We start from the raw sequence: 19,532 nt of genomic DNA, 5'->3' as shown, positions 1-19,532 counted from the left end.
GAACAAGAAAATCTCTTGCATGCCACGTTAATGTATAATAAATACAAATGTCCTTCAGACAGCATCTTTTGCTTTATAGGTATGCAGCTTCAGCTAGCTGCTAATGGTTTTCTATTTTACATGTGACCCCCATCTCAGGCTGTGGGTAGATAATCAAGTGGGTTTTGGCTTCCAAATCAATTAGAAAGGCAATTGTGCAAAACTACTTTGGATCATGAAACTGAGAACTGGCTTGGCTAGCAACATGAGGATGTGATCCCGTTAAGTACTGCAATTCACACCCTAAGTTTAAAAAATTGATCCCACATTTCTGACTTAATTGACTAACTTTAAAACGACACCTATATTAACTAAATACAGAAACATGACTTTTTTGCTTCATTTGTGCATGTGGTGCTTTGTTTACAATTAGACTAACTGTAGTCAGTTTCCTGTTGATTAGGTTCCTTACAAAGCCACAAGAGAAAAATTGAAAAAAAGTGATTGTAAAAGCACAAAAATTAGCGTGTGTGTGTCTGTCTCTCTCTCTCAAGGCCAAAAGTAGTAGCCAAAACTGCTTTAAAATCTAGTCAACATGAAAAATTGAGTTAAAGTTGACAGTGTCCCTTTTAAAAGGCACAAATACAACGAAAGACAACTCACTTTAATTGTTACTAACACACACACACACACACAAATTATTGAAATTGTCAGTTATCAAGAAACATACATGAGTAGAAATATATGATTTATAAAAAGTAGCAGCAACAATGGCATTCTAAAAGGTTGTGTCTCTGCATGGTCATTTATTTTAAAGATTATGCATCTGTGGTAAATACATCATGTTTTTACATAATTTTATTTTATTAGCTTATGATAATTATAAACTTCACTGAAAAGACTCATTTGTTCCCAGACATTGCTTTTCCGGTATAAGCACATAGGTTTGCCAAGTAAACTGAAGGGAAAAAAGTGCAGTTCTGCTCAGAAAGATGACTAAAGGGACAGTGAAGTTCAACATCTGAATGACTTCCATATCAAATCTGCTTAGTTTATAAGTGAAAGGATGGCTTTCCCAAATTGCCAATGCACTAAACTGAGCTGGGAATCTGAAAAGTTAAATTACATTTTCCTGGTTTGCAATTAACTAAAGTTCTGCAAATGAAATTTAGGCCCGAATGGTGCAAATACTTCATTATGCACAGTTGAGAAATCTCAGTTAAGTCAATGAGGATGTAAAATTATTCACATGATTTACAAGATCGGGTTTTAACTGTGTTAATGCATGAGCCACTGATAGCTATGTGGGCTTTGTGATTCTAACAGGAATAAGTATTACCAATATATTGGTCACTAAGCAGATACAATAATGCACACAGATCTACAGAGTAAGATGGTGCCATTTTAAGTCAGCCACTTCTCTGTTCTGTCACTGTACTGTAAACTCAGTGTCAATCCATGAACAAAATGTTAGTGAAACTTTAATTTTTCTTCCTCATATTAAACAGCTGTAGCAATTCTTTGAAATGCTGCCACAGGTTTCTCCATAGCGCGCGCGCACAAAAAAATTATCACTGTATTGCACAATTTGTAAGTGCAGGTTATGTGCACAAAAACCATCTTAGTGTTCACATGGCAATTTGCTAAACATACATTTAAAACTATAATACAATTTACAAAATCTTTTTAAACAATTCTACTCTTAAAAGTATCCTGAGAATATTACATTTATTTTACAAGCCCTTCATTTCTATGCTTTGTTTATCCCCTCAGTTGGACAAGTTTATTTTACATGAAATATTGTTGCTGTATTTTACTATTTATCTTTTAACAAAACAGTATACCATTTTCATTTGAGTAACTAATCAGCCTCATATCTAGCCTAATTATAAATCAAGCTTTCTACATTTTTGAAATAGGTCAGGAAAAGTAACGTAAAATAATTTCAGAAACAGTTTTAGCTTGTTAAAAAAGATTCAAAGGCTTTGTGCATTTTTAATATTTTGGTTAGGTATTTAGGTTATGCTGTTTACATTTTGGCAAAAAAGAAAAAGCTCCAAACACCTTCAATACAAATTATATAAAAAAATCAAAGAAAAATGTAACTCTACAATATATTTTATACAACTAAGGTCATAAAGTACTTCACTCTTATATTTTTATTTGCTTTTTTTTTTTTTTTAAAGGTGCTTAGAAAGATAGACACAAGTATTGGAAACAAATTCAGCATCTTTTGGCTAAATACAAAAGTCTCGCTGGAAAAAATGTAAAATATTTCAGTTGCTTCCTCTCTTTACAGTTACTTAAATAAATACCCTTTATCTAAAGATAAATTCTAATTCCTTATCCTATACAACACCTGTCTGTAGTTTGTCTTGTCAAGATTAAAGCTTCACGCATTCTCTTTACACAGTTTTATTAGGAAGATATCCATGTATTTGCATATTTTGAAAAGGGGGAGTTCAGGGTTAAAAATATAGGCTTTTTTAAAGGTAAGACTGCCATTCTGCTGACAATGTTTCAAGCTATAGCATAGAAAATCCACGTTATGGAATATCCTTCAGTTTCTTATACCCTAGGTGAGAGAGAAAGGGCTCAGGTGAGTTGCGGAGGTAACCAGCTTGGATTCCACAAATGGGAGGGTGGTGGTGGTTCATCATATCAGTGTCCCATGGGGCAGTTCCTTCTGTGGCATAAACACCTGCTTCAGAGGCAGAGATTTGCTTATTTTCTAGACAGAGGGGCAAACTCTTATTCATGGCTGCCAAAGAGTAAAAGTTTGTAGGGAGACAGTTGTGGTTGTCAGAGTAAAGGGTTATCGTGATATAAGGTTTCCATGTGGACCTGGCTTGGGAGAAGGCCAGGTGTTCAGTGTGAGAAAAGCCCATGCTCTGAACAGAAGAGAGGTTACCACAAAAAGGGGGGAGGAGGGGATGGGACATTTCAGCAACATATTGTGTGTGTATACATTATAAATATATATTTTACAGCGTCAGCTATGATTCCTGCATTAGGCAATATAATCCAAATCTGAAGGACCTTGTTAATCTTTAAGGCATCACGGATTTAAGCGCCAGGAAATAAATATGAACACAGAAAAGCAAAAATCTTTGTGGCACCAATTGTAAAACTATCATTGGTACATGACATTTGTTGGCATTTCCATGAAAAATATTATCAGAAAACTTACACACAGTATTGACAAAAATATCAGAGCATAAATTTCACTTCATTTTTCAATACTTCATTTACTGGGCTAAATTGATCAGGCAAGATTCTCATTTTTACTGTTCCATCAGCTCCACAGGAGAATATGTGATTTGCTGGTCCTGTCTCAATCTGCATGACCCCTGTCCCAATGTTTCTGAAGATTGACTGTCGAGCATGCTCATTGATGAAAGTGTGAAGAAGATTAAAGGTAGATAAACTCCATACCTGAAAATTATTAAAACAAATAATCAGTAATGTTTATGCTTTCTCAACTCACTGAAAATCATTAATGAAAACTCAGACCACCTAGCTTGATCAGATGTTTCATACTTGGTCTTCATTTTCAATCACTAATATTCTCATAAAAATATTCAACTATAAAAATGCCATTAAGGTAACATCAAGGTTGCACAGATAAACACTGAAGTCTGGAAGTACAAAAGTTAAGGCTCATCACAGTATTTTAGAAGTTAAGACCTACTGAATGATCCATTTCCCTGGCAATGCAAAATTCTAGTTTAGTATTTTTAAGAGGGATTAGAATTTTGCAAATACTTAGTATGAATACATTATACAATGCCTTGTCCCACCAAATTAAAGTTACCTTTATATTGCCTTCTGCCGATCCTGTAACAAAGTATTCTTCTGCAGGATCCACAGCAATTGCTTTAACGGGAGAATCATGACTCTGGAATAGCTGTCGTTGTTGCTTTTGGCGAAGATCAAGTATACAAGTAAAGCCTTTTCTGCCTCCTGATATTAAAAGCTGATGTTTTGGAGCATATGCTAGCACAGTTGCCCCAGTATCATGACAGATAAAAGCTAAAATACAAAATAAAGAACATAATACGTTAGAGAACATAATACATCAGCTTTAGCCTCCTCTTCGGCGCTAATGGTTTAACACAGTAGCAACAGGAACACAGGCTACTGAATTAGATGGAGCAATGATCTGATCCAGCGTAACAATTCCTATCTATGATAGTGGCCAGTTCCAGATACTTCTGAGAAAGGCACAAGAAAACCTGCAGTACACAGTTAAGAAATAACCTGCCCACAGGGAAAGTTTCTCTCTTACCCCTTCTAGTTATAGGTTTTCTTATGTCCTGAAGCATGAGGGTTTCCTCTTTCCCCCAAAAATTTTTTAATCCTTGTTAGTGTAACGCTAGATGTTATCCATATAAACGTCTAATCTTTCTTTCAATTCTGTTAAACTTAGTGTCAGTGATATCTTGTGACAATGAGTTCTACAGACTACTTGTGCATTGTGTTAAAAGTATTTCCTTTAATTATTTTAAATCTGCTGCCTTTCAGTTTCCTTGAATGTTGTTCCTGTTGTTCTTTAGTAACCGGAATGGGCAAACAGAGGTGCTTGAACCTTATCAGGACTGCAGTAGGAGAAGGAAGATGACAGTACTCAGTAGAGCTGGCCAAAACTCTGAATGTCTGTTTCATGGACCAAAACCAAGTTTTCTGAAATTTCCAGCAGACCAGAGATTCTGAACAATTTCATTTCAGAAACACAAACATGCTGTTTCTGAAATAAAATATGCTCCCCAGGTTCCCTGGCAGCTGCTGAAAGAAACTGAGGTGATTCTTGTCAGATCTGCTGCAGCCCACCACTGAATAGCATTCATGAAACTGACCAATGAAAATGTTACCCAAAAAAAAAAAAGTTCCTTATCTGGTACAGCAACTAACTGGAATTCTTTAAGATTGTGTAGTTCCTTTATGTAGTCCACTATGGATGTGCTGTGTTTTATGCACTGGATACTGAAACATTTTTGCTAGCAGTGTTGATTGGCCCACACCTGCGCCCTCCTCCTCATGCTCCAAACTAAAGGCTTAAAAGGGAGGCATGGACCCGACCACCCTCAACAGTTCCTTTTCTATTACTAAAGGATCCGAAGCTGAGGGGAAGAAGAGCATCACAGTGGAATACAGATGGGGAACATGCACCTCGAACAACTCCAGTTACTGTACAAAGTAACTAACTTCTTTCTTCAAATGATGGTCTATATGTGTATTCCACTGTATGTGACTGACAAACAGTATTTGTTGAGGAGGAGGAGGGTGTGAGGACCTCTGTGGTACCGATGACCGAAGAACTGCTATGCTGAAAGATGAGTCAGCTGCCAAAGCTTGCACCAGGACATAGCACCTTGTAAAGGTATGGACAGAACCCCATGTTGCTGCTTTACAGATTTCAGTGAGAGGAACATCACAGTGAGACTACTGAAGCAGCCTTGGCACTAGTTGAGTAGGCTCTCACACCTTATGGAAGGGGGTGTCTGTTAATTTGTAACACAACAGAATGCAGTGCAGCCTGAAATCCACTTTGAAAGTCTTTGAGAACAGAATATTTTGCCTCTTATCAGGTCAGCAAAGAATATAAAAAGTCTATTTCCTGAAATATTTTGTTCTTTTTGTAGGTAGAACACCAGAGTCTGATGGACATCCAGAGAATTGAATCTCCAGTCCTCCCTGGTAACATGCAGTTTTGGAAAGACGAGAGGTAACTGAATTGTTTGATTCAGACAGAAATCTGAGATTACTCTTGGAAAATATTGAGGGTGAAGTCAAAGAAACTTTGTCCTTATGGAATACTGTACGGTGGATCAGCCATATGGGCTCCCAGCTCTCATACTTTTCTAGCTGAGGTGATGGCCAGAAGAAAAACAATCTTCACAGATTTGTGGGTCAAAGAGCACAAGGCCAGGAGTTCAAACAGAGACCTTATTAATGCTGAGAGAATCAGGTTGAGCTCCTGTGATGGAATAAGCCTTTCAGAAAATAGTCATCCCAGAATGGGTGAAAAAAAGATTGGTTGTCATTCGGAGGATGACAGGCATTGACAGCTGCTAAGTGTACCCATGGGACACTAAGGGAAAGACCTAAAGTTTTTAAGGAAAGAAGATATTCTAATACAGTATGGATCTCAGAATCCTTGGGGTTACCTGGCAATGCTGACACAAGACAGAGAACCTTTTCTACTTAGCTAAGTAGCACTTTCTAGTGGACTCCTTTGTTCTGTTGTTAAGGATGACCTGAACTGCTTTCAAACATGTTCTTTTTAGGTTCAACACCCACCCAAATGGCCAGGCTGTCAGCTGGAAGAAAGCCTGACTGGGGTACCTGACCTTGCCCCCTATCCTGGGTCAATAGGTAAAGGGAGGATTGGATACTGATGAATGGCATGCAGACATTTTGAAGGATGTTGGGGAACCAGAATAGTCTGGGCAGTCAGGAGGACCACTGATCCATCTTGCTTGATCTTCCTGAGAACTGAAGTAAAAGGGTCGGTTTGAAAGGCATGTGTTAGTTGTCCTGACCAACAAATACAAAGTACATCTCTCTGGAGCCCTGACTTTTAAGAAACAATCTAATGTGCCAGGGGGCTTAGAGAACAGAAAATGCACAAACGTATCCCAAAAGCTAGTCCCCCCTTACCTCCTCCACATCGTTGAAATATGCTCTGCACTATGGAATCATGTTGCTTCCATATGCAGTCCTTGGGAAGTGTCTGGTGCAGCTCGCTGTCTGCCAACGTCCCTGAAAGATGCACTGCCTACAGAGTGATTTGGTGCCCAACATTGACCAATTCCAAAGACTGACATCTTCTATACGTAGAGAGATGGCGATCACTCATCCTTGTTTGTTGATGTATGCTTGACATCATGTTGTCTGACATCACCTGAATATGTAGAGTTTGTATGAGTGGTAGGAATCGTTTGCAGGCCTAGCAGACTGCACACATTATTAGGAGGTTTATGTGATCCAAGACTCTTGGGAGACAACGTCTCTTGTGCTGTATACTTGACTAGATGGGCGCTGCACCTTAACAAGGAGGCACCTGTGATTAATGACTTCTCCCGTGGGGGGAGAATAAAGGGGATCCCCCGGTGCACACTTTTTCTCTGTTCTCCTGCAAGGCTAGAGAAGTTTGCACTCTGGGGAAGCTAATGATTCCTTTTCGAAGCACAACAATACTATTGGTGTAGGAGATGCTTGGGCCTTCTTTTTTGTCACTATTATGGTAGATCCCACTCCTGCAGATGGTGCCTATCGCAGAGCACTCTTGCTCTTTGGAGCCAGGAGATCGGTACTTTGCCCCTGAGCTTCTGATCCTCCTGTGGCAGGGCGTGGAGTCTCATCCAGCCTTGATGCTTCAAGGAAGAGACCATCGTGCTCGGAAGAGTGCTTCTCGGTGCCTCTGCCTGCAGTACAGCCTGGGGCCTCATTGTGCAATCCATAAATAATCTTTGAAGGCATACTCATGGCCTTGGCAAGTTCTAGTGCAGAAGAATCTGCAAATGCTGCACTTCAAGGGGACAGGAGTTTGCACAAGGCAGTTGAGGCACTTTAAGTGGTTATCATTGACTGGGAAAGTCTGGCGGCAGGAGACATCTTTCTTGAATCTCAGGCTCTTGGGCACAGTAGTCACCCCATATAGGGGTGATAGAGGGAGACCTCCGTCCATCCCTAAAACTATCCTAACTAAAACTTCCTAAAAATAAGTAAAAAAAGAAGACTATTTACCATTATTTACAGGTAACATGTTAAGGACCACAGCAAATGGTACGGACATTGAAAGGTTCCCTCTCAGACCATGAGAAGGTAGAAAGGAACTGGAGAGGGCCTGCACTGTCCCTTATGCCCTCAGTTCAGTGCACAAGAAGGAGAAGATCACAGGCGCAGACAAATGGACACTGCTAGCAACACTCTTCTGGTCTCAGACATATGGAGGGCATGTGCACGCACAGTGGAATGCACACAGGGACCGTCACTTGAAGTGGAACTCATGCTATGCTAAGTACCACTTCAGCTGAAGTCTAGTTAAAATGGTATAGGACTGGACAGTGTATGAAAATAAAGATGCAGAACATATTTCAAAAAGAATATGGCAAGTGTGATCTTTAGAGTTCCATTCTGAGAAGTAGCTATGATAAACGGCATCACCTTACTCAGCACATTTGCTCACTGTTCATATTGGGGCTGTATAGTTTTGATAGCCTCTGTCTCAATAGAAGGAGGGCTCAATCTCCCCAGGGAGAAGCTAACTAGCATAGTGAAGAAATTGTTAAACTAACAGAAAAACAGGAGGGTAAAAAGAAGGTACAAGCACTCAGCACAAAACTGATGTTGAGAACAAAGCTAATCAAGGAAGCAAAGGACATGAGGAGGAATTCCTGAATTGCCTATACACCAATGCTAGGAACCTGGGTAAGAAACAAAAGGAATTGGAATTGCTCATTTATGAAACAAATTTCATCTAGTTGTTATTACTGAAACCTGGTGGGCTGATTTGCACTATTGGAGTGTTAAAGAGAACAGTTATAACCTATTTAAGAGGAATTGAGTGGGCAAAAGGAGAGTGGGAATGGCACTCTGTCAAAAATGTCATTACCTGTTTAAGTCACTGATAACTCAGAAGAAAATTATCTTGAATGCTAATAGATCAATGTCCTAACAGAAAACATACAAGGTGGGGTATTAGTTAGTGCCTGCTACAGATCACCAAATCACACTAGGGAACAGGATGACCGCTTCCTTACACACCTATCTATATAAGAGATAAATAAATTAGATATGGGGGAAAATGCATGATCACAGAAGACTTCAATTTGAGTGACATATGCTGGAGGTCTCACGCTGCCAGTACTAAAACATCCTTGGAATGTCTAAACATCATAGTTGACACCTTCTTACTTAAAAGTATTACAACCAACACAGGGGGAATTCTTTATTAGATCTTGTCGTAATGGATTAAGAGGAATGATCACAGAATTAAAATTAGCGGTAGCTAAGGTACAAGTGATCATGGCATGTGTGATCATATTTATAATGTGCAAACAGAATAAAGTTCAGACCAATAAAATAAATATATATATATATATATACACATATATACACACACACACACACACACACACACACACACACACACACACACACACACACACTTGCTGCTTTAATAATCCAGGCCAGTAATATATACATACACTTGATGCCGAATTTCACAAAGCTGAAACAATTATGAGCCAAATCAGCTGGGAGGAAGAATTTAAATCAGAAAAGTGTGAACGATAATTGGGATTAATTTAAAAACATCTTACTAGATGTCCCAAAAGCAACAATCTCATAATTAAGGAAAAAGGTTGTGCTGGTTAAAAAGCCAGCCTGGTATAGAGGGGAAGTGAAGGCAGCTATAAAAATACATGTATAACAAATGGCAAAAAGTTGATAGTAATGAATATAAATCAGAAGCTCAGAATTGTAGAAAATTGACAAGGGAAGTGAAGGGACACAAGGAGGAATCTATGCCCCACAGAGTTAAGAGCAATAAGGAGGAGTTTTTAAAATATTTTAGAAACAAAAAGAAATTGGGACAGTGGTATTGGTCCATTACTAGATGGAAATGGCAGAATTATCAATAATAATGCAGAAAAGGCAGAAGTATTCAATAAATATTTCTGTTCTGTGTTTGGGGGGAAAAAAACAGATGATATAGTCTCATCATATGTTAACAACAGTCTTTCCTTTCCACTAGTATCTCTGGAGGATGTTAAACAGAAGCTACTTAGAGCAAGACATTTTTAAATCAGCAGGTCCAAATAACTTGCATCCAAGAGTTTTAAAATAGCTTGGTGAGGAGTTTGCTGGACTGTTAATATTGTTTATCAATAAGTCTTGGAACATTGGGAAGTTTCAGAAGACTGGAAGAAAGCTAATGTGCCCATTTTTAAAAAGAGCAAATGGCATGACCCAGCTAAATATAGGTCTGTCACCCTAAAATCGATGCTGGGTAAGATAATGCAGCAGCTGATACACGGGACTTGATTAATAAAGAATTAAAGGAGGGTCATGTTCTTAATGCAAATCAAGATGAGTTTATGGAAAATAGATCCTGTTAAACTAATTCAATATTTTTTTTTAAATGAGATTACAATTTTTGTTGATAAAGTTAAAAAGTGTTGATGTAATATACTTTGACTTGGTGCCGCATGGCATTTAGATTAAAAAATTAGAACGGCATACATGAAATGGATTAAAAGCGGACTAACTGGTAGGTTTCAAAATGAAATTGTGAGCAGGGAATCATCATCAAATGGGTTTGTTTTGAGTGGGGTTTCAAAGGGATTGGTTCTCAGCTCTATGCTGTTTATCAGTGAAATACATAAAATCATCACTATGGAAGTTTGTAGATGAGACAAAAATTGGGGGGAAGTGATAAATAATGAAGAGGACAGGTCACTGATTCAGAGTAATCTGGATTCAAGCAAACCATGTGCATTTTAATACAGCTAAAGGTAAATGTATACGTCTAGGAACAAAGAATGTAGACATACTTATAGGATGGGGGACTCCAGCCTCGGAAGCAGTGACTGAAAAGAGTTGGTGGTAATGGTGGATAATCAGCTAAACATGAGCTTCCAATATGATGGTGTGGCCAAAAGAGGTAATGCAATCCAGGAATGCATAAAGAGAATTTTCAAGCAGTAGAGAGGTTATTTTACCTCTATATTTGGCACTAGTGTGACCGCTGCTGGAATACTGTGTCCAGTTCTAGTGCCCACAATTGAAGAAGGATGTTGATAAATTGGAGAACTCAGAGAAGAGCAATGAAAATGATAAAAGGAATAAAAAAACATGCCTTAGCTAAACAGATTGATCTCCTTGAGTGTAACAGGAGGTCAAGAAATGACGATTACAGTCTATAAGTACCTGCATGGGGAACAAATATTTAAAAATAGGCTCTTCAATCTAGCAAAGAAAGATATAACATGATCCAATGGCTGGAAGATGAAGCTAAACAAACTCAGACTGGAAATAAGGCATACGTTTTTAACAGTGAGTAATTAACAATTGGAACAATTTACGCAGGGGCCGTGGTGGATTCACCATCACTGACAATTTATAAATCAAGATTGCACGATTTTCTAAAAGATCAGCTCTAGGAATTATTTTGGGGAAGTTCTATGGCCTGTGCTATACAGGAGGTTAGACTAGATGGATCACAATGGTCCCGTCTGGCTTTGGAATCTATGCTAACAAAAAAGTTAATGGTTGCTAGATATTAAATAAAACCAGCCCTAGTTATTTAGGACCCTAACATTAGATGCCAAGATTATGAAAAATGGGTCTCATTCTAAGGTTGAGTTTGCAGAACTGGCAGTTAGACAAATCATAGAAACATAGTGCTGGAAGGGACCTTGAGAGGTCATCAAGTCCAGCCTCCTGTGCTGAGAAAGGGCTAAGTAAACCTAGACCATCCCTGACAGGTGTCTGTCCAAACTGTTCTTAAAACTCCCCAATGACTGGGATTCTACAACCTCCCCCAAGCCTATTCCAGAGATTAACTATCCTGATAGTTAGAAAGTTTTTCCTAATATCTAACCTAAATCTCCCTGGCTGCAGATTACGCCCATTACTTCTTGTCCTACTTTCAGAGGACATGGAGAACAATTAATCACAGTCCTCTTTATAACAGCCCTTAACATATCTGGAGACTTATCTCCCCTAAGTCTTCTTTCTTTAAAACTAAAAATGCCCACTTTTATTAACCTTTCCTTACCTGTAACGTTTCCTAAACCCTTTATCAATTTTATTGCTCTCTTCTGGACTCTTTCCAATTTGTCCATCTTTTCTAAAGTGTGGTGCCAAGCACTGGACTCAGTACTCCAGCTGAGGCCTCACCAATGCCAACTGAAGTGGGAGAATTACCTCCTGTGTCTTACATACGACACTCCTGTTAATACACCCCAGCATATTAGCCTTTTTTGAAACCGCAACACATTGCTGACTCCTATTCATGTTGTGATCTACTATGACAACTTATTTTCAGAAGTACTACAGTCTAGCCAGTTGTTCCCCATTTTGTAGTTGTCCATTTGATTTTGCTTTCCTAAGTGAAGTACTTGCACTTATATTTATTGAATTTCATCATGTTGATTTTAGATCAAATTCTCAATTTGTCAAGGTTGTTTTGAATTGTAATTTTGCCCTCCAAACCCTCCCAGTTTTGTGTCATCCACAAGTTTCATAAGCACACTCACCACTCCATTATCCAAGTCATTAATGAAAATATTGACTAGTACCAGAGCCAGGACTGACCCATGTGAGACCCCACTAAATACATCCTCCCAGTTTTGCAGCAAATCATTGGTAACTACTGTCTTTCAATCAGTTGTGCACCCACTTTATAGTAATTTCATCTACACCACATTACCCTAGTCTGCTTACAGGAGTGCCACATGGGCCTGTGTCAAAAGCCTTTCTAAAATCAACACATCACATCTTTTCTCCCCTTATCCACTAGGCCCTGTCAAAGAAGGAAATTAGGTTGGTTTGGCATGATTTATTCCTGACATATCCATGCTGATAAGTATCATTTTGTAGTTGTGTACAGTTGAATAGTTTGTTCCAGTATATTTCCAAGGATCAAAGTTGGGCTGACTGGTCTATAAGCCCCTGGGTCCTCTTTGTTCCCCCTTTTAACAACAGGTACTAAGCTTTGTCCTTTTCCAGTCCTCTGGAACCTCACTTGTCCTCTGTGAGTTCTCGAAGATAAATGCTAACAGTTTCAAGATTGCTTCAGCTAGTTCCTAGGATGAATGCAAGTCAGGAGGGCCTGATGACATTCCTGTAAGTTATCTACGTATTCTTTAACCTGTACTTTCCCTATTTTGACTTGCGTTCCTTCCTCTTTGTTGTCAATATTAATTGTGCTCACCATTAACCTTCTTAGTGAAGACTGAAGCAAACAGGCATTAAATACTTCAGTCTTCTTGATGTCATCAGTTATTAGTTCTCTTTCCTAGTTAAGTAGAGAACCTACACTTTCTTTGTCTTTCTCTTACTCTCAATGCAGTTAAAGAACCTCTTCTTATTGCCTTTTATCTTCCTTGATAGGCTAAGGCAGAAACTGAATTGCACCTTAGCTTTTCTGATTTTGTTTCTATATGCTTGTGTTATTCTTTGGTACTCCTCCACAATTTGTACTAGTAAGCTCAGCAAATTGGATATACAAAAAACTGACAAATATCCACAATGCAACTTTTATAGTATCACTATTCAGAGTAGCAATGCACTTCAAATATTTACCAAAATACATAGTTGGAGACCACTGTGCTGGCTTTCTGGGCTTCTCTATATTGGGAAGTTACATAATATTAATTAACAGATTCTAAAATAATAAAACACTCTGCACAGATTGTCATGTTTAGTATGTAGTTGGCGACAATTTATCATCACTGAGTGCTAAGTTAAGTTGGACAGAGTGTTAGTTAGAACGTATTAAGATGTAGTTTTCCTGTGTAGAGTAGGCCTAAAGAATTGATCAGATCTCAAGGTCCATGTACTCAGGTGTTTGTACTGACATCCACAGTAGCAGGTTTTTCAACTCTTACAATCTCTTAAGGAAACTCATAGTGATTTAGATTGAAACATTCAAACTTGTCTTAAGCTACTACTTCAGGGACCAACAAGAAACTGGTTACTCAAAGAAGGTAGTTTTCTAACAGATGTGGAGATAATTGTAGTCCATAAGATGATCTCAAAAGCCATGTGGTTCCTACTAAGTGTGGCAATAATGCACAGTGTTCACTGTGCACTGACTAGTAGTAGCTATCATCTTGATATTTCATGCACAATAAGTAAGGCTGCAAGTCTGTCACGGATTCTGTGACTTTGTGACTTCTGCAGCAGCTGATGCAGCTGACCCAGGGGCCGCCTGAGCAGCTCGGGCAGCCCCTGGGCCAGCTGCACCCACCGCTGCAGGGGCAGTCTCAGGCTACTGCGACCCCCTCCCCTCCCGTAGCAGCAGGAGTTTGGGTGCAGGACGGGGCTCACGGCAGGGGGTTCAGGGATCTGGGCAGCACTTACCTCGGGGGGGGGGGAGGAGGGCTCCCTGGAAGCAGCAACATGTCCCTCATCTCCAAGGCGGAGGCGTGTCCAGGCAGCTCTGTGCACTGCCTCTGCCTGCAGGTGCCGCCCCCATAGCTCCCATTGGGTGCGGTTCCTGGCCAATGGGAGCTGCGGAGCCAGTGCTTGGGGTGGGGGCAGTGCACGGAGGCCCATGGCCGCGCCTCCGCCTCAGAGACGAGTGACCTGTAGCTGCTTCTGGGAAGCCTGCCAGCCCTCCTCCCCAGCAGCAGCGGGGGTCCCGGGCTGCGTGCTGTTCCGTGACCCAGGGCACCCAAGTTTAAGTTAGGGGTATATAGTACAAGTCATGGACAGGTCACGGGCCATGATTTTTTGTTTACTGCCCATGACCAGTCCATAACTTTTACTAAAAATACCCATGACTAAAACGTAGCCTTAACAATAAGTAGGGAGTTGAAATCCATCTTGAAGAAAAAACAAAGCAAGGGAATTGTGTACTGATACCTTCTACTGTCAAGTCACTAAGAGACCTTGCCACACAGAGAGGCAAATCCTTAGGTGGTGTAAACTGAAATAGGTCCTATGACTTCAATGATAATTGAAGCTATGATAATTTATAACAGCTGAGGACCTGCCCCAGTACATAAATATTTTTTTAAAGCACCATTCATAATTTATTTAGACACTATGGAGAAAGACACTATGATGAAAGACTGTTTATAAACATATTTTGCAACTAATGAAGATATAGATAATAGTTATGGCTATGGACTATCAAAATTAAGTAAAAACAGTAATTTAAAAATCTTAAAAGAAAATTCCAGAATTATTTATAATTTAAAAGTATTAACTTGAAGTACAACATTTGTTGTTGTGTTTTTACTTACCATGCACTAAACTATTTGCAGGTGCAACTAAGGTATCCCACAAACATATATTTCTGTAAAAGAAAAAGATATGTTGAACTTTTTAATTTAACTGAGTTAACTACTAATGCAGTTTGAAGAGAAAAGGTAGGTACTTTATATATTTGAAATAGTGCAGCCAATATCTGAACACTTCACACAACACTGTTTTATGCTCAAATACATTAGTAGAATTAAAATGAACGTTCAGATTGACAAACCCAAAATTACTCACTCATTCAACATTACTTGCATTTGTTTACCGTGTTTTATTATAAAGAACTCCACTACCATCCTTCCAAAGCCTTATTCTTATCCTAAAAAAATGTGACTAATTAACCACCAGTTAAGATTTTTATTAAATTATAGCAGTGGTTCTCAACTTATTTATCATTGTGGGCTGCATATGCGGCCCACAATGTGTTACCTGGCTGCAGGGGGCCAGGTGGCAGGGCAGCAGCAGCAGCCCTGACCCCAGATCTGTGTGGGGCCAGCTCCCTGCCTGCCTCTGACCCTGCGGGGGCGGCCGGCAACCTTGACCTCGGACCCCCACCATGCAGGGTTGGCTGGCAGCCCCGACTCCACCACGCTAAGCAGACCGGACCCCACCACACTGGGCAGCCGGGAACTTGGACCCCACCACACAGGCTGGTCTTTAGCACACAGCTGAGCTGGGCTGCAGCTGTGTGCTAATTGGGCCATATGCAGCCCATGGGTCGCTGGTTGAGAACTGCTGAATTATAAATATACGTATAACATGAGCACATGAATATTGTACAAGTCAACCCACTCATCTTTGTTCTTGCACAGGATTCACATTAATTTAATTTCTCTTGTGGTTGGAGTCGCCTACATGCTGGGTTTGTTTTCTCTATCAGGGTCATGTTTAAAAAAAGTTTTAAGGTCAAGTTTTGAGCTAGTCCAAGCCTGGACAATCTCTCAAATCTATAAAAATGGTAGTACTTACTAAAACATTTGTAAAGAGGAATGAAAGGACTTCTGTTCTATTTGATGCGACCATATCACAAGTTGGTAGGTGATAATCTTAACTGCCCTAATCCCAAACTACATAGTAGCAAGAAACACTAAAAAACAGTATTATTTATGAATACTTAGCCTCCAACTATGATCTTGAATCAAGTTTTTACCTGTTATCAGTAGCCTGTCCAGCTGTGGCTATCAAAGAGGAGGAACTGATGAAAACAAAATCATTGGCTGTTTTGTTATGACACTGCCACGTCTGGAAAATGACAGTACACGGTTAGGAAGTAGTCATGTAACAAAGCTAGCTTCTATACTAGCACGAAAGCTTATTTAAAAGATAAAAAGTACATTAAAGGTTGTTCCTTCAATCAACTAAAAGTGAAGGAATTCAGAGTTCAGACTGTAATTCTATACTTAGTCTACCAATAGTCTTACATTCTTAACAAAAGTGTTTGACACCTCCAGTGGTATTTGCTTTGCAACCAAAGATAACCAAATCATTTTGCATTGCATTGCATTCTCTGTCTTCAAATTAAGAAATATGGTTATGAATTGAGAACCTGTCTGCTAAATTTCAACCAAATAGAAACAAGACAATGTTAGCTGAAAAAAATCCTAGTGGATTTTTAACTTTTCTGGTGCTGCCAGGAGACCACCTAGTACAAAGCAAATTTATGCACTGCAAGTTTACATTTTAGCTTACCAGATATGGTTTGGGTGTACTTCCTGTAAGTGGGCAACACTTCCAGTTTGTTTGATATAAACATATATATCCATCAGCATCAACAATCCCGAACTGAAGAGAGAAAATGTATATGTATATTTTTAATACACAATATAATACATATGCATGTATACTTTGCTAGGCATATTTAAGATAGAGAAATTATATTGCCACCACTTCAGTCCAGTAGATATTAAATAGAAACTTTATCTTCCCAGAAACACTTGTATTGTGTGCCTAGTCTAACTCTGGAAAGCAACTGCACCAGAATCAAACCCAAATCCAACACTCCCTTGATGCAACACACCAACTAACTTGGATTACAGCATTTTCAATGCACATGATATTTCTATTGTGTGTGTCATTGTTATGGAAAAGGAGCAGCAGCAGCTAAAGCAGAAAGGATATTTTTTAAATTGATGACTTCTGTTAATAGACATAAGGGCTTGTCTACACTGCCTTGCAGTTTGGGGCTGTCAATAGCAGTGCACACCAACATGCTGCGCTGTAACTCCCCCATCTGGACTCTACAGGTGCAAAGTAAAAGGTTTCTAGTTTGCATTAACGTAATCTTGTTGAAGAGAATATGTTAATGCAAACTAGGTATCTTAGTTTGCGCCTGCAGAATCCAAATGGGAGAGTTACAGTGCAGCATTTTGGTGCACACTGCTATTCACACCTCAGTAGTCTGAAAATGCGGGGCAGTGTAGACGTAACTGTCTCTTAGAAGTTTTCTTTCACTATTCTTTGACTTAAGTCTTACTGAAGCAGCAGTCCTCAGAACAGTGCTGGAACAATGGTGTTTATACTACAGCTTTTTAAAACAAATGATCTACTCAAGTCCTGTGTACCTGTATCCTGATATACCTTGGTATGTATAACTTATGTTTAGCTTTGCAAAAAATTTTAAACAGACACTGTTCTCACCAAAGTGTTCTAATTCTGCAATTACGAAGGGGGTTCCAGGGTATTTATTCCGGCTCATACTTCAAGCAGATATGCTGTCTGGCCCTCCCTTACCCCTTTAAAAAGGTGTTTGAAAAGTGAATAGCAGAAAAGCAAGGCTTTTGAGAGTCATGCTGTCCAAGGAGTCCAGTATTTTAACGCAGTATGTTCAGGGCCGGTGCAAGGAAGTTTGCGCTCCCCCCCCCCCCCCCCCCCCCGTGCGCCCCCCCCCCCCCCCCCCGCCCTGCGGCAGCTCCCCCCCCTTCCCTGAGGCGCTCCCCGCCCCCGGGGAGCCGTGCGGCAGCTCCCCACCCCAGCTCACCTCTGCTCCGCCTCCGCCCCGAGCACGCCACCCCCACTCTAATTCTCCTCCCTTCCCAGGCTTGCGGCGCCAAACAGCTGATTGGTGCCGCAAGCCTGGGAGGCGGGAGAAGTGGAGTGGCCGCTGCACTCGGAGAGGGAGTCTGAGCCACACGTGTCAGCGCACCGCCGGCAGCCCAGCCCAGGAACGCTTTAAAAAAAAAAAAAAAAAAAAAAAAAACTGGGGGCACCGCTTTTTGGCACCCCCAAATCTTAGCGCCCTAGGCAACCGCCTAGTTTGCCTTAATGGTAGCACCGGCCCCAATTATGTTTGAATACAGTGTTATTTATTGACATAGTGAACCAACAAAGAAGAGCTGTTTATACTGTTTTGCAAAAAAACAGTAAGTAGGTAGAGAGGATTTCTGTATAATACCTTATTTCCTTGGTGATTGAATCTCATTCGTGTTATCCTTGAGTTGCCACCAGAGCGGAAACATGTAATTTGTTGTGAATGGCCCCATTCAAACATTCTCACACTACCATCTTGAGCACCCGTCAAATCTGTAATAGAATAATATATTTTAATAACTCTTTCCACATATGTTCTACTATTTGAATAGAAAATCCAAGGTTCATCTAAGGGAAAAAAGAATCTGACAAATAAAGTTTAAGTTTCCTATGGTCTTTTAGCAGTCCTATAGTAACGCCTAGAGGTCCTAAACAGACTAGGGCCCCAGTCTGTCTGCTCTTTTGTTGTTTTACTGCATATTGTAGGTGAAACAGGAATTTGGTACAAGTAAAATAGCTTTTGAAGGCCCATCCTTCCCCAACTTTTTTAAAAGAGTGATGGTTTCATTATATAGAAGGTTCACACAATATATGTGTTTTCTAAAATCTTTAATATACTTTTGCTATTATAAATTAATAATACATACTGGGAAACAAGGATAGTTATGAAAGTACTGTAAAAACAATAATATCTGTTACTACAATGAACTTACAATAAGGTAGAGTTGGATGGGAAGCCATTCTTCTGACATTATTAATAGCCTTCTTGATCAGCTGTTCAATATAAAAGATAATCAAAGAGTTAAACTACACAACTAATTAAAACCCTATTGGATTAAATTAGTTATGGGAAATGACTGGTTTCCTTTTTTAAATTCCCACTGAAAACAAAGGCAATACCACTTTTAAAAATGTGTGTGAAAGTGAATGGAAGTTGAAGTTTCTCCCAACACTAATGCAGATTTTAATGAACAGAATTTTTATAAACCCAGATATATGTAAGCTTTATGCTGCTTAGATTTAAAGATCTAAATATAAACCCTCCTTTGCCTGCAATCGTACCTCTTTTCTTACCAATCCCTTTCTGATTCCCAGGGCCGGCTCCAGGCACCAGGCACCCAAGCTGGTGCTTGGGGCGGCACCTGGAGGGGGGCGGCGGCACAGCGCTCCGGCCCCCGGGGAGAGCGGGGCCACAGCAGGGCTCGCCGCCCTCCCCCCAGCGCTCTGGCCGCCCTCCCCCCGGGGCTCGCCGCCCTGCGCTCTGGCCGCCGGGGGGGGGAGAGCCGAGCCCCAGCTGGGGCTCGCCGCCC

General features: G+C 40.1%; 1 protein-coding gene across 2 annotated transcripts in view; it reads right to left on the bottom strand.

Annotated features, from left to right (window-relative positions):
* Nucleotides 1-1,237: 1,237 nt before the first annotated feature.
* DMXL1 (Dmx like 1) overlaps nt 1,238-19,532 on the bottom strand; it is a 157,304-nt gene continuing 139,009 nt past the window's right edge. For both annotated transcript variants that reach the window (XM_024194440.3, XM_024194441.3), the window contains 7 exons: nt 18,936-18,996; nt 18,368-18,495; nt 16,666-16,758; nt 16,127-16,218; nt 14,961-15,013; nt 3,794-4,011; nt 1,238-3,414 (listed from right to left, as the gene is read on the bottom strand). In XM_024194440.3, the coding sequence (XP_024050208.2) occupies nt 3,190-3,414; nt 3,794-4,011; nt 14,961-15,013; nt 16,127-16,218; nt 16,666-16,758; nt 18,368-18,495; nt 18,936-18,996 (870 nt within the window). In that variant the 3' untranslated portion in view covers nt 1,238-3,189. The remainder of the gene's footprint in view (nt 3,415-3,793; nt 4,012-14,960; nt 15,014-16,126; nt 16,219-16,665; nt 16,759-18,367; nt 18,496-18,935; nt 18,997-19,532) is intronic.

Source organism: Terrapene carolina, unplaced genomic scaffold, assembly GCF_002925995.2.
Source record: "Terrapene carolina triunguis isolate 2854851 unplaced genomic scaffold, T_m_triunguis-2.0 Scaffold69, whole genome shotgun sequence".
Taxonomy (NCBI): domain Eukaryota; kingdom Metazoa; phylum Chordata; order Testudines; family Emydidae; genus Terrapene; species Terrapene triunguis.
This window is presented reverse-complemented; position numbering and strand designations above follow the sequence as displayed.